At 59.3% G+C, this 13,083-nt stretch overlaps 1 protein-coding gene across 1 annotated transcript in view; it reads right to left on the reverse strand.

Annotated features, from left to right (window-relative positions):
• Positions 1-3,448: 3,448 nt before the first annotated feature.
• DCHS1 (dachsous cadherin-related 1) overlaps positions 3,449-13,083 on the reverse strand; it is a 55,816-nt gene continuing 46,181 nt past the window's right edge. The window contains exons 16-21 of the mRNA XM_040584269.1: positions 12,460-12,671; positions 12,139-12,293; positions 10,743-10,873; positions 9,940-10,226; positions 8,943-9,081; positions 3,449-8,694 (exon numbers count right to left, since the gene is read on the reverse strand). Of these exons, the coding sequence (XP_040440203.1) occupies positions 6,080-8,694; positions 8,943-9,081; positions 9,940-10,226; positions 10,743-10,873; positions 12,139-12,293; positions 12,460-12,671 (3,539 nt within the window). The 3' untranslated portion in view covers positions 3,449-6,079. The remainder of the gene's footprint in view (positions 8,695-8,942; positions 9,082-9,939; positions 10,227-10,742; positions 10,874-12,138; positions 12,294-12,459; positions 12,672-13,083) is intronic.

Consider the following 13,083-nt stretch of genomic DNA (forward strand, 5'->3'; position numbering starts at 1 on the left):
ACCCAGCATCTTTCCTGTTCACAGACACCACCCAGCATCTCGTTGACACTGGGGTCTCAGCCCGCATTCCTCAGGCTCACCCAAGCCCTTGCCTGGCCTCCAAGGTACTTCCGTGGCCACCTTGAGGCTAGTTTTTGTGTCTTCTAGGAACCCAGTGCTCCATCCCTGTTCCTTACAGGACGTCCCGGCACTCCTCTGTGGGTGCTGCCCATAGCATTAGTGTCTGTCCAAAGCCCTAGGGCACTTCTGGTTCCTGCAATTGGAAGCATATGTAGCGTTTCCACGCATGCAACACTGTGTGGTTTGCAGGAGCTGGTTGCGCGCCTGAAGCTGTCAAGTTGCATGGTGCAGGGCTGTAGGGGTGAGCAGGGGGGCTCTGTGTGGGAAGACAGTGGCCGGGGAACACAGGGGAAAGGGCTAGGCATGGGTGGGTGCAGGGCTGGCATTGGGGGTTATGGGATGTGGGGCCCAGTGCAGCAGAGAAGGTTTAGAGGGAACAGCCCAGCCATCCCTCACACCCAGCCAAGCCCTGTCCCCCCAGCCTCATCAGTGGGAAGAGCTTTCTGCTGTGCCACAGGAAGGCTCCTGAACCACGCGGAGGTAGCTGCCTGCCAGGGCTGGGAGTCGCCCATCCTGCGTGTGAGTGTCCTGCTGAAGCATGGGTCTGCCCAGCTGGAGGTGGTTCTGGGTCCTGTCCCTTCCCGGGGTCCTGTGAGGAAACAAAGACTGGGGATGTGCAGGGAGGTGTGTGGGGCCCCGACGGCACTGGGATGAGCAGCTGCAGGGCGGAGTGCAGTCCCTGCACCCAGGCTGCATCTGGCTGTTCCTCATCTGCTGTACTCCCAGCTGTGCAGCCCTTGCTGCTCCCTCATCCTGCACCAGGGCACACAGACCTTCCCATGTCCCAACCCTCACCCTGTCCCACCACGTATGAGGTGGCCCACCTTCCTATTCCTGGTTCCTTGCTGCCCCAGACCCAGCCAGCCACCCTAGCCTGTGTGGCACCAACCCAGCAGCTACAGCTGCAGCCTGGAGGGACTGGACTCACTGCTCAGCCTTAACGCATGTTGGCTGGGGGCCTGGGGTGCTGGACAATGTGCACTGCCAGAGAGCTGCAGACCACCCAGCTATCCAGCTGGTTACAGCTTTGGGCAGAGGTTTAAGTGGGATGAGATTTGTAGGAGATTATTTCCTGGATCTGTCTGGCCAGCAAAGATTAGGTTGCCCTGACAGAGCTAATTACTGTAACAAGCATCTGCTGCTAGTTTGACTAGCTGGTCTGCAGCAGTCAGGGGACAAGGGAGCCTGAGCATCCATCCAGTGAAGCTGTCAAGGTGTCCTTGGTGGAGCTCTTCTCACGCCCCAGGGTATGCTTGTGTGCATATCCTGCAGACGGAAGCAGTGTGCCCCCTCCACTGGGCAGCTGGGATTACGGGGGTCAAGCAGTGCCAGGGGAAAACAGTAACATCGTCAAAGTCCTTCCTGGTGGCCGAAGACCTCCTTGGTCTCAGCCACAGAGCAGCGAGCATGCCCAGCATGCACTTGCATTGCTGTTGCTACCAGTCAGGGAACTGGAAGGCATTAGGTTAAGTGGCACAGAGGAGTGGCAGGCAGAGGAACCCCAATAACCGAGTCAGAGAAGGGGACACCCTTCCCCAGCTCTGCCCAGGCTGTCACTGGCTCATGATCAAGCCCCTGGTCTGCAGGTGGCACTTATCAGAATAAGTGAGTGGGAGCTGCTCTCCCAGTCGTGCCACAGACTGAAGGGGCACTGCTTAGGAGTATGGGACACATTAGGAGAGGCAAAGTGCAGAGCGTTTTAGGGTTGCACAAGACTTATGGGGTATTTAGCAGAGGAAATAAAAGGTGAGGAAAGCAAGGGATCAAGGTGGTTTGGGGAGGGGAAAAAATGGGGAAAAAGGGATAAAAGTGGCTGGTCACATGTAAAAGGATTGATGGCCAGCACATTTGTCTGGCTGTGTCCTACGCCTAATGACTGCACAGCCTGTCCTGTCTTCTCAAACTCAATTTCTATTTTCCTGGGCCAGGGGGCCTCTATTCTGTATGCATGTGTGTGCATCAGATGTGTGTGGAGTCAGATCACAGGTCACAGGGCCAGCATGCCCATGGTGCCAGCAACTGGAGAGAGTGAGTAGGGGTGTGTGAGTGTGGCATTGCTAGCAAACAGCAAGCCAGACTAGACAGTGAGTCGGTGAAGTGGCCTGGGAGGCAGAGGAGTCAGATAGAGAGTGTGTGGTGGGACCACAGGGGAGAAGGCTGCCAGGGGGATCGGGGAGTCCTAGCCAAATGCCAGAGAGACCACAGGGCTTGGAGATTGCCTGAGAACCACTTGTGTGTCTCTGCATGCCTGTGTCTGTGTGTTATGCAGCAGGGGGTGAGGAGATCCAAAGGCAATCTACTGCATACACCGATTTTCTAAGCGCTCTTGCTGCAGGAATCCACAGTGCGTGTGTGTCTGTGTGTGATGGTGTCTGTACTGGGAGGGCCTGTAGCAGCTGGAGTGGGGCTGTGGCCTCTGGAACTCATATGTCCAGGTGTTGGCAACGGGGGAGACTGGGAATCTGGGAGGCACCTGCTGGGCAGACTGTGTGCCCGAGACCAGTTGCTGGAGAGCTCCACATTTTAGGGGTGTATTCGTGCTAACAGACCTTCATCAGCCAGCGAGGGGAGCAGGGTGAGGCTGTTGGTGCTGTTTGTGTCTGTCTGTGTTGTTCTGTGTGGCCAGCTGTGTGCGTGCATGTAGTTGTGTCTTGTACACCCGTGTTTGTGTGTGTACCTGTCAGGAAAACATGCTCAACCTTACTACTGGTTAGACCTGGGGCCATGGCACTGCGGCAGCCTCACCTGCTGGATTCAGCAGCCTCTCACAGAAGGACTTGCATGATGTAGTCACACATGTGGGTGCCCGTGGCCTGGCCAGGGCAAAGCCAAGCCAGGGCCGCGTGTGCAGTGATGCCGTGACAGGCACCACCAGAGCAGCCAGGGGCACCTCGGCCAGGCCCACAGCACTGTGCTCAGGCTCTTGATTTCCTCTGCTATGCTACAGGCTGAAATACCTGCACCTCATGTGCTGGCCTGACCTGCTGCAGAGGCCAGGAGGCAGGCAGCCGTGGCCAGGCAACAGGTCTACCTGGAGCTGGCGGTGTCTGCCCCAGGGGCCAGAGGCAGCCACAGCACAGCCCATGTGTCCCAGCCAGTCCCAGCTCTCCCAGCTAAGTAGCTGCCCAGAGCCAAGTGCAGGGTATGGGTCCTACCCGGGTGCCTGTGGCCCACGGCATGTCGACAGCAGCCAAGCCACGTGCTGAGCCCCACTGTGCCTCACATCTGTCTCCCACCTGCCAGCATTCCTGGTGTTCCTTCCCAGCACTTGGTGGGGCCATGGTGCCAGCCCACCAGCCCAAAGCAGCAGTGATGATGTCCATCTCTGTACAAACAAGTGTGGTTTATTAAGGCATTTCTTTGAGAAGTTGGCACTTGGGTCCAGGCTGTGCTGGAATGGCCCAGTGTGCAGGCCGATGAGCAGCGCCCAATACATGCAGCTCAGCGAGACACGATACAAAAGGTACAAACAAAGTAGAAAACAGGAATCATAGTACAATGTGTAAAAATAAATAACTGGAGGCATGGCTCCTGGCTGGGCTCAGCAGCCCATGGCTGTGTCCCCCCCAGACCAAAGTGGGGCCGCCGTGTGTCTGACCCTTCCATGTGGCATGCAGGGGGAGTGACCCATCCACATTTCCCTGTCCCAAACATGCAGGGCGGAGCAGGACTGCATGGCGACCCCGGCCAGCACAGGGCTCAGGGAGCACACGGCACCCTCAGTGTGCTCCCCACAGTGCCCCTGAGCAGGGTAGCCCAGCCAGGAGAGAAGAAACGAGGGGTGCCTGCCCCAAGAGCCTCCATGGGCTGTCCCTGTGCTGAATGAGGCAGAACCCATCCTCTTCTCCCAGAGCCACCTTGGGTCCTCCATGTTTCCAGGCAGTGCAGGCATGGCCCTGCAGCCCCCCTGGTGCCACTATCCCTGTCCTGTGTTGCTGCCCGGTGCCCAGGACAGGTCCCAGGCACCAGGGACCCATTCATGTGTGCATTGTGAGGACCAGGGTGCAGCACTGTGCCCACGATGCAGGGACACTCACAGTGCAAGCTGGGCTGGGACCTGTGGCAGAAAGGAGGAGGCTTAAAGCTGAGACAATGACAGATGGGGCTGCAGTCACAGATGGTTCTTAGTGGGAATTGGGGGGGGACCGGGAAAAAGTGGTGGGTTTTGGTTGCTGTGACAAAACATTTTGGGCTGGAGTTGCAGCCGTGGTGCTGACATGCTTTGGGCTGAGGCTACAGAGTGGGTCTAGGAAAAGTGTGACAGGGAGGAAAGTCCCCCAGACCCCCTTCTCAGATGACTGGGTCTCCTCCCTGACACCACAAATGCTCACACCCAGGCTGCCTGTGTAAGTGGGGCTGCCGCGGTGCTCCACAAGCCCTGTTCCCAGCCCTCGCTCTGCACCCTTGCCTGTGGGTCACAGAGACTGTGAGCATCCGAGGGCCCAGGGCCGCAGTGGCAGGCCCTAGGACAGCACTCCCTGGGCACAGGGCTGCGCCACACGTGCCTGCTCCACCACGAGCAGCCACGGGCTGTGGGGTGAGCACTGGGTGTGGGCTGACTGTGAGTGGTGCTGGAGTGAGGATGGGGACCAGCCCCACTGAAGAGTGGCTCTATCCCATGCTCACAACATGGCAAGAAGGAGTGGTGTGGAGCCGTCCCTGCACAGAGGGCTGAGGTCCAGGGGATGGTGGTTCTGGCACCTGCCCACATTTTTGAGGTGCCCTGGTGAGCATGTCGCACTACAGGCCCCTGGGGGAGGCCATCTGCCCAGTGTCCTACACTGCGGCTGTAAGATAATGAGCTGGCTGCCACCATGCCAGCTTCAGGCCCTGTGGCTTTTTGGGGTACCCCCTCCCACCTGCTCCCCTGCAGCCCTGCAGGCTGGCCACCAGGCCTGGGGCAGATGGAGCGGGAGGAGGTCACTGGCTTGTGTCACCAAGGGGCCACATCACTGCCTTTCCTGGGGTCAGCTCTGCCACAGCTCTCACACTGCTGCTCCTGCCAGCCCTGCTGCACAGCCTGCCTGGTGCCTCGGCAGTGTCCGTGTCCAACGCTCCAGCCAGCCCGCAGCCCAGAGAGGTACATGGCCCCAGGAGTAGCTTGTCCGGGAATGGGGCTCCTGTGCTGAGCAGGGCACCCACCTCCCAGCCCAGGCCCCAAGGAACAGGGCTCTCCAGAAGCTCTGGGAAGGAGATTCCATAAAGGGGTCATACGCAGTGGTGGGAGCTGGAAGGGCTTGAAAGACCCCAAAGGATCCCCTTTCCCCCCACCAGCCACATGGGCAAGCAAGCAGAAAGCAGGCACTGCCTTCTCCTCCCACTCCAGCTTGGCCTGGGATGGGCTTCCCCTCACTATCAGGAAGCAGGTTCAGCCACCCCCGGCCCCACAGGCAGCACGGGCAGACTGGCAGGCTGCCGTGGCTGTGCCTGCTGCGCAGCGCATCCCTGCCCTGGGAGTATTCCGCCTCAGCCCTGTGAGCTCCCGTGAGGAGAGGGCCAGTGGGGATGGCTCAGCGTCCTGCTGCACCCAGGCTGCTGAGTGGGTCAGGCAAGTGGCCGGGGAAGGGCAGGGTCTGCAGTCTGCAGAACCCCAGCCCAGCAGGACAGGGAGCACCCATCTTCTCCCAGCTTCTCTCAGAGCGCACAGTACCATGAAGCACCGTCCTGCCAGGCACCGGTGGAGACACCATGAGCAGTACAAGGAACCATCGCCAAGGGGTGCTGGCACTAGGATCAGCAGTCCACTGAGCATCAAAACCAGCACTGAATCTGCCAGACCACAGGGAGTGGCAGGAACCAACAGCCCCAAAGGACACAGGAACCCACAGCCCATGGGGGCCCCGGGCCAGACAAGGTGCTGGGAGAGCAGGATTAGCACCTGTGCAGAGTAGCCCTGGCCTTGGCCCCGCTCCTGACCCCACAGTTACGGGGTGGGGCAGAGGAGTCCACGGGCCCAGGTCTAAATCCTGAGCTCGGCCTCCTCAGGGGGCTCCAGCGAGTGCTCGGCACTGATGGCGGAGGCAGAAGGCCCCTGTGAGATGCCAAAAGGCGAGACCACAGGGGAGCGGGCAGCCAACGGGGACAGCGAGGGGGAGAAGCTGGGCGACATGGCAGAGGATGAGATGGAGCCCTCATGGCTGATGGGCGAGCGGCGCAGGGAGGACGGGTGTGGGAAGGTCCTGCCTGGTGGCGGCTTGGGGGGCACAGACTTGGCACCCGGGTGGGCCACTGATGTGATGAGGGGTGGGGGGTCAATGCGAGGCTTGGGCTCTGCCTTGGGCTTGGTCGGGAAGGGCTTGCGCAGGGAGCTCTCATCCTTCAGGCGGGCAATCTCTGTGAAGACGCTGGCCAGTGGCTGGAACTGGGGACACCAGTTCAGCAGGTAATCCCAGTTGTAGCTGCCGCGGAGCTCCTCATCACTGGCCACAATGGCGGTGAGCGAGCCCTCCACAGAGGGCTTGCCATCCTCTGGGAAGGCATAGTCCTGAGGCTGGGAGGAGACACTGAGGCCGCAGCGCACGCCGAGGAAGGCGCTGCCTCCTCCATCCTCGCGGTACAGCTGCGGGGGTGGCCCTGGCAGCAGCAGCCCAGAGCCCTTCTTGCTCTTGAACCACTGGGCGCTCTCCAGGGCAGCCGGCTCACAGGAGATGTCGGACAGCTGGTCGGCATCTTGCTGGATGCCGGAGTCAGGGCCACGGGCAGAGATGTGCTCCTGCATGGAGGCTGTGATGCTGGCCACTCGTGGGTACTCGTTGATCATTCGGATCTCATCGTCTTCAGCGGCTTCAGCAGAGCCTCGGCCACTGGAGTGCGAGGGGTCCAACGAGCCACCCCGCGTGTAGGGCCCTGCCGGCTCGCCCCCATACCCCGGCAGGGCCTGGTGGTAGATGTGCTCGCTCCCGGAAAGTGGCGGCTCCTCGTGGCCGAGCTTCTGCAGGGAGCCGCTCTGTACACGGCCCAGTGGCCTGTCCCCCTCTGCCTTCTCACGGCCCCGGCGGTGCCGGGAGCGGACCAGTGCCAGCACAATGGCCACGGCAGCCAGCACCACCACAACCCCCAGTGAGGCAGCCACAGCCACCAGCAGCAGGTTGAGGTCTGGAGCGAGGCCGAAGGAGGTGTGCGTGACATCAATAGTGACCTGGGCAGCGGCAGAGCGGGAGGCGGGCAGGGGGCTGCGCGCCTGCACCTCCAGGCTCATCTCACGTGGCTCCCTCTTGGCGCGCCCAGCCCCAGCCTGGGGCTGGCTGTCCACACGCAGGTAGATGGTGCCTGTGGTTTGGTTGATGGCAAAGTACGGCGAGGGCTTTGCCAGGGAGTACAGTACGACGCCGTCAGCCCCCTCGTCCTCATCTGTTGCCAACACCCGCCCAATGCTCTGCCCTTTGCGGGCACCCTCAGGGACCTCAAAGTTGAAGGAGGGGCTCAGGAAGATGGGATCATATTCGTCCTCCCCTGTCACCAGCACCCGCACGGTCACTGTGGCAGAGGCATTGCCAGCATCAGTGGCCCTGACTAAGAGCTGGAAGGCTTTGGCTCGTTCATAGTCAAAGGTAAGTCGGGAGCGCAGCTCCCCAGAGCTGCTGTTGACAGCAAAGGCATCCCAGCCCTCCACCATGGTGGGCTCCCCCACTGGCTGCTCCAGCATTGTGTACCGCAGTTCCCCAAAGACACCAGTGTCTGCATCAACAGCACGCAGTGTGGTGACGAGTGTGCCAGGAGGCAGGTTCTCCCGCATGCTGGCACTCAGCACCTCCACCGGAAAGTACGGCTTGTTATCGTTGACATCCTTCACCTCAATGGCTACAGGTACCAGTGCAAAGTGCCCGCCTGGCACGTCTGTGGCCTGCACCACGAGTGTGTGCAGCGCCTGGGCCTCTCGGTCTAGGGGCCGTGCCAGGCACAGGGCCCCTGTGCTCTCATGAAGCTGGAAGAGCCCATGCTGGTCACCTGAGCTGATGGTGTAGTGAATGTGGCCGTGGGGCCCCGAGTCAGCATCATGGGCCACCACACGCAGCAGCTCCATGCCGGGTGGTGCACTCTCACTCACTGCTGTGCGGTACTCGGCTCGGGTGAATATGGGTGGATTGTCATTGACATCCCGCACAGTGATGAGCACAGGCACTGTGGTGCTGCGCTGCGGCAGGCCCCGGTCTGAGGCTGCTACAGTGAGGTTGTAGACAGGGATGGTCTCAAAGTCCAAGGGCTCCACAAGCACCAAGGCACCCTGCGTGCGGAGATGCCCCCCTGCCCAGGCCACCCGGCTCTCCACCTGGAAGGCATTGCCGCCATTGCCACTGACAATGGTGTAGTCAAAACCAGCATTCTCCCGGGAGAGGTCGGCGTCACCTGCTTCTAGTGTCAGCACGGTGGTTCCTGGGTGCAGGTCCTCAGGGATGCTGGCATTGTAGCGTGGCACCTGGAAGCTGGGGCTGTGATCATTCACATCCAGCACCTGGAGCTGCACTGTGGCCCAGGATGAGAGGCTGGGAGAGCCATGGTCACGCGCCTCCACCACCAGGTCCAGGGTGGGCTGGCTGGCATCGAATTCCACCCGCCGGATGGTGAAGAGGGTCCCTGTGTGGGCACAAAGCCAGAGTCAGCATGGGGGACAACAGGGAAGGGTGTTAGGTTTATTGGCTGGAGGAACAGTCATCTGGGACGCTGTGGTAGGAACACCACCCCATCACATCTGCCTCACTGACCACCGCAGAGAGTGACCAGGTGAGAGGATGGGCCTGGGTCAGCGTGGGGACACCTCCCACTGCAGGCACTGTCAGAGTAACCCACAAGATGGGCCCCACACAGCAGCCAGCCGCACGCACCATTGCTGGGGTCGATGGCGATGTCAGGGCTGGGCACGGCCAGGTGGAAGGTGACATCCCCGTTGCTCCCCGAGTCTGGGTCAGTTGCGCTCACAGTGAGAATGATGCTGCCTGCAGGCGTGTGTTCCGGCACTGCCACCTGGAAGAGGAGGAAGCCCCAGTCAACGCCAGGTCCCCTGTGCAGGCGCCTGATCCCCCTGGCCTGGAGCCAGCCCGCAGGGCTGGGGAGAAGGGCTGGGGCTTGCCAAGGCAGAGATAGCTAAGGTGGCCCAGCTCATCACTGTCCCCACCTCCGCACCAGGGCCATGGCTGGCACACTGATGGGGCCTGTCCCACATGCACAGCACCTAGCCTTGTTAGGGTGAGTCCTAACCAGCTTCAGCATCCAGTTCCTGATCCTTTTCACTACTTTGCTCTGCTGTTCCAAATAACTCTTTCATAGCTGGTATTTTCTGCACAGAAGGTATTTTACACAATTTACAACGCCTCTTCCCTCTTCGGCGTGCCAAACAGCATGTACAGACAGTTCCACTGGTCCATGGTCTCACAGCCTTCAAGCATTTCTGGGGCTTCCCAGCTTCTTGCATCTCTGCTCCAGAGATGCAGCACATTGCACAAGTCACCTTTCATCTAGTGATCTGCCTATGGGCCCCCAGGCCAGGTCTCACCAGAAACACTTGTCCAGGTTGAGACCAGTTCTGGCCCTCCAACTGTTCCCACCTACTCCAGCATGTACCACCTGCATGCAGCTGTGCAAGCCCGCAGCTGCTGATGCCAGGGCTATGTGCCTGGGTTCAGCCTCCTGTCCATGCCACAGTGACAGCACAAGGGGTGTCAGGATGGTGGTGGGGGTGCAGGAAGAGAGGGGCCGGAACAGGCTCAGACCCATCCTCAGGGGGATCTCTGTGCCTCGTGAGGCCAGGTGAGTCAGGCGGGAGCAGGACAGAGGCTTGTCCAGGATGGCCTGCGCTGCCTGACACACCTGCGTATATAGTACCTGATAGAAGCCCTGGCTGAAAGTAGGTGCGTTGTCATTCACATCCTCCACAATGACGGTGAGGTTGGCCTCGGTCTCGTGGCGGGTGTCAGAGGCACGCAGGGTAAGGGTGTAGTGGCTGCGCTGTTCATAGTCCAGTGGCTCTGTCAGGGCAATGTGTCCCCCATATCGCAGCACACTGAATGTGCCCACGGCATCACCATCCAGCATAAGCGTGTAGGAGAGTGCGGGGCCTGAGTCCACGTCGTTCCCAGTCAGCTGGGCTATCTGGGTGCCCAGCAGCGTGTCTGTGGAGAGGCAAGGCATGAACAAAGTAGCCCCATCTCCTTGGACAAGACCTGGCTCATGTTGTGGGAACCCAGCTCAGTCCAGTGCATGAGCACTGGGAACAAGGGGGAGATGCTAGGGGCGAAGGGGAAGGTCTGGGGCACCAGGCAGGGCAGGTTGAGGCTGACACAGGCACAGGGCACACAGACTGAGGACAGAGAGCAGGCAGGGCAGGTACGTGGAGCTGGAGCCCCTACAGTGCGGGCAGGGGGCCAGGGATGAGTTGGGAATTCAGCTGGTTCCTTCAGGACACAGCTGCAGCACAGGGGCCATACAACCCCCAGTCCCAGGCTGCTGCAGATGGGGCAATGCCAAAGAGCTCAGGGGGAGCTCAGCCAGTGGGTCAGCACAAGCCAGCCCCTGGCAAGGAAATGGACAGGCCTCTCTGGGGGCTTCTCCCTGACCCGCAGGTGCCCATCGCGCCTCAGCGCTTGCCATCCGTGACGCATTACCTCATGGGGCTGAGCTGCACTTACTCTCTGGGACCCGCACCTCCCAGGGAAACGGGATGGTGGGGCTATTGTCATTGATGTCCATCACCACAACTGTCAGCGTGGCAGAGCCCACAAGAGGCGGAGTCCCTCTGTCCATTGCTGTTACCACCAAACTGTGGGCAAGCACAAGGGCACAGCACAAAGTTCACAGACATGTGGCCGTATGTGTGAGGAGCAATGCATGCATATACAGCATCTGGAAGTTGTCAGGGGGTACTGCATGTGTGCACAAGGTTGGAGAGTGTACATGTGGTAGTGGAACTGTGCACAGCATCTGGAACGTCTGGGACAATGGGTATGTGCAGAGCACGTGGAGTGCATGTGTGGGGCAGGGGATGTGTACATCAAGAGTACGGTGGGGCAGGGCAGCAGATGGATGCATATCTGAGGTGCACGTTTGGAGGGCAGTGGGTTTGTGTCCAGCACCTGGAACATGCGAGCAGGCAGTAAATGTGGGCAGCGGATTCCCACACAGACCTAGCATGGGCATATGGGGACAAAAGATGCACACATAGTTGGAGGCTTTTGCAAGGGGAGGTAGTGGTGCACCCACAGCATTTTCAGTCTGACAATGGGCAGGGGGTGGAACGTATGTGAGAGATGATGCAAGCAGAGCATGTTGTGTGGTGCAGGGAGACAGGCATTTGGAGCGTATCTGGGTATTAGGGAATGCATGGAGCCTCTGTGCAGAATGGTGATGGGTGTGTGAATGGAACGAATGCCCCAGGCCTCCCCATGCCTGGGAAGAGGGGAGGGAGACATGTCGCCACTAGAGCATGCACACAGCAGAGAGAACATAGCCTGGGTGGGGTAGCAGAAGTTGTTCCTTGCATCTGAACCACGCATGCGTAAAAGGGTAGGGGAAGACTTAAATTCACTGTGTGTCATGTTTGCCATTATCTTATATACATGTGGCTAGACATGTGCACATGGTGAGGGGCCCAGAGGACCTTGGCTGAATGCAGAAGGACTTGCAAGAGGGTTCAGGGCAGTGCATAGTGCCTGAAGCGTGTGTGTCAGGTCAGGAGGGTACAATGCATGGGAGTGGGAAGGGACTGAGCATATGTGGTCTGGATTGAGCAGGCAGGAAAGTGAATGGGTGCAGCTTCTGAAAGAAGTCCACGGCCTCCTCTCACACTTTTCTCAGATGTGAAGAGACCAAGCTGAACATGGCCATCTGACATGCCTTTGATACCATTTGCTTCCCGTGTTAACAGTAAGACTAAGTTCCCGCTGTTTGGCAAAAACATTTTGCAGACAGGGCTGAGACAGCTTTGGGTGGCACCAAGTAGCAGAGTATCCTCCGCAGCCTTGGAGATGCTGCTCCACAGCTACACCCCCCTCATATCTGTGGCACAAATTAGCTGGCTCCACTCACCGGGTCTGGGACCAGATCTCCCTGTCCAGGATGGCGGCAGTAGTGATGGTGCCAGTCTGAGGATCGATGTGGTACAAGCCTGTCATTGGCAGGGACTGGTTGATGGCATAAGTCACCTGCCCATTCGCTCCCTGATCCAGATCATCTGCCAGGACCTGAAAAGCGACATGAGAGATGCAGCAGTGCAGTTGTGGAGCCCTCCAAGGCTAGACCTATCTGTAGGTGCCAGCCCCAGGCCCACGGCACAGCTCCCTCCCCCCTCCCCCTGGCAGAGAGTCAGGCCACCGGCCTGGATGTCCCTGTTTGTGCCCCCAGCAATACCTGGATGACTGGTGAGTCATAGCTCTGTGACTCCCAGATGAATGCCACATAGTTCTGCAGCTGGAAGCGTGGCAAGTTGTCATTCACATCTTGTAGGTTAAGGTTTATGGCCATGAAGCCAAAGGAAGCTGCTGTCTCTGCCTGGACAACAAGGCGCAGCCGGGGGCTGGACTCGAAATCCAGGCTGCTGGAGTCCTGAACAGAGATGGCACCTGGGAGCAGGGAAACAGCAGGATGGGGTGAGTGAAGAGGGGCTGAGTGATGCAACAGCACATGCACCCCTCATCTTCTCTTTTGTTCTCTTGCACTCAGTCCATCCTTCTGCTCACCCATCCATTTTCAAATAGACAGAACAAACTCACTGAGCTCTTGTGAGCCCTCTCCAAACTGACAGCCTTCTCGTCAGTTCCAGCCAGCTGCCCTGGGTGATAAATCCTGCACCTTGCTTGGGCCGGACAGCTTCTGCTGACATTAAAACATGCAATAGTCATCCCACTATGGAGACACCATCTGAGGTGCTGGCCAGTTTAAAAAAGAACTGCTCCGTGTCAAGCTCATACGACTACACAAGCTCATCAAACTCCAAGCCAAAGTCATAGAATCATAGAATCATTTAGGTTGGAA

This window comes from Falco naumanni, chromosome 2 (genome assembly GCF_017639655.2).
Source record: "Falco naumanni isolate bFalNau1 chromosome 2, bFalNau1.pat, whole genome shotgun sequence".
NCBI lineage: Eukaryota > Metazoa > Chordata > Aves > Falconiformes > Falconidae > Falco > Falco naumanni.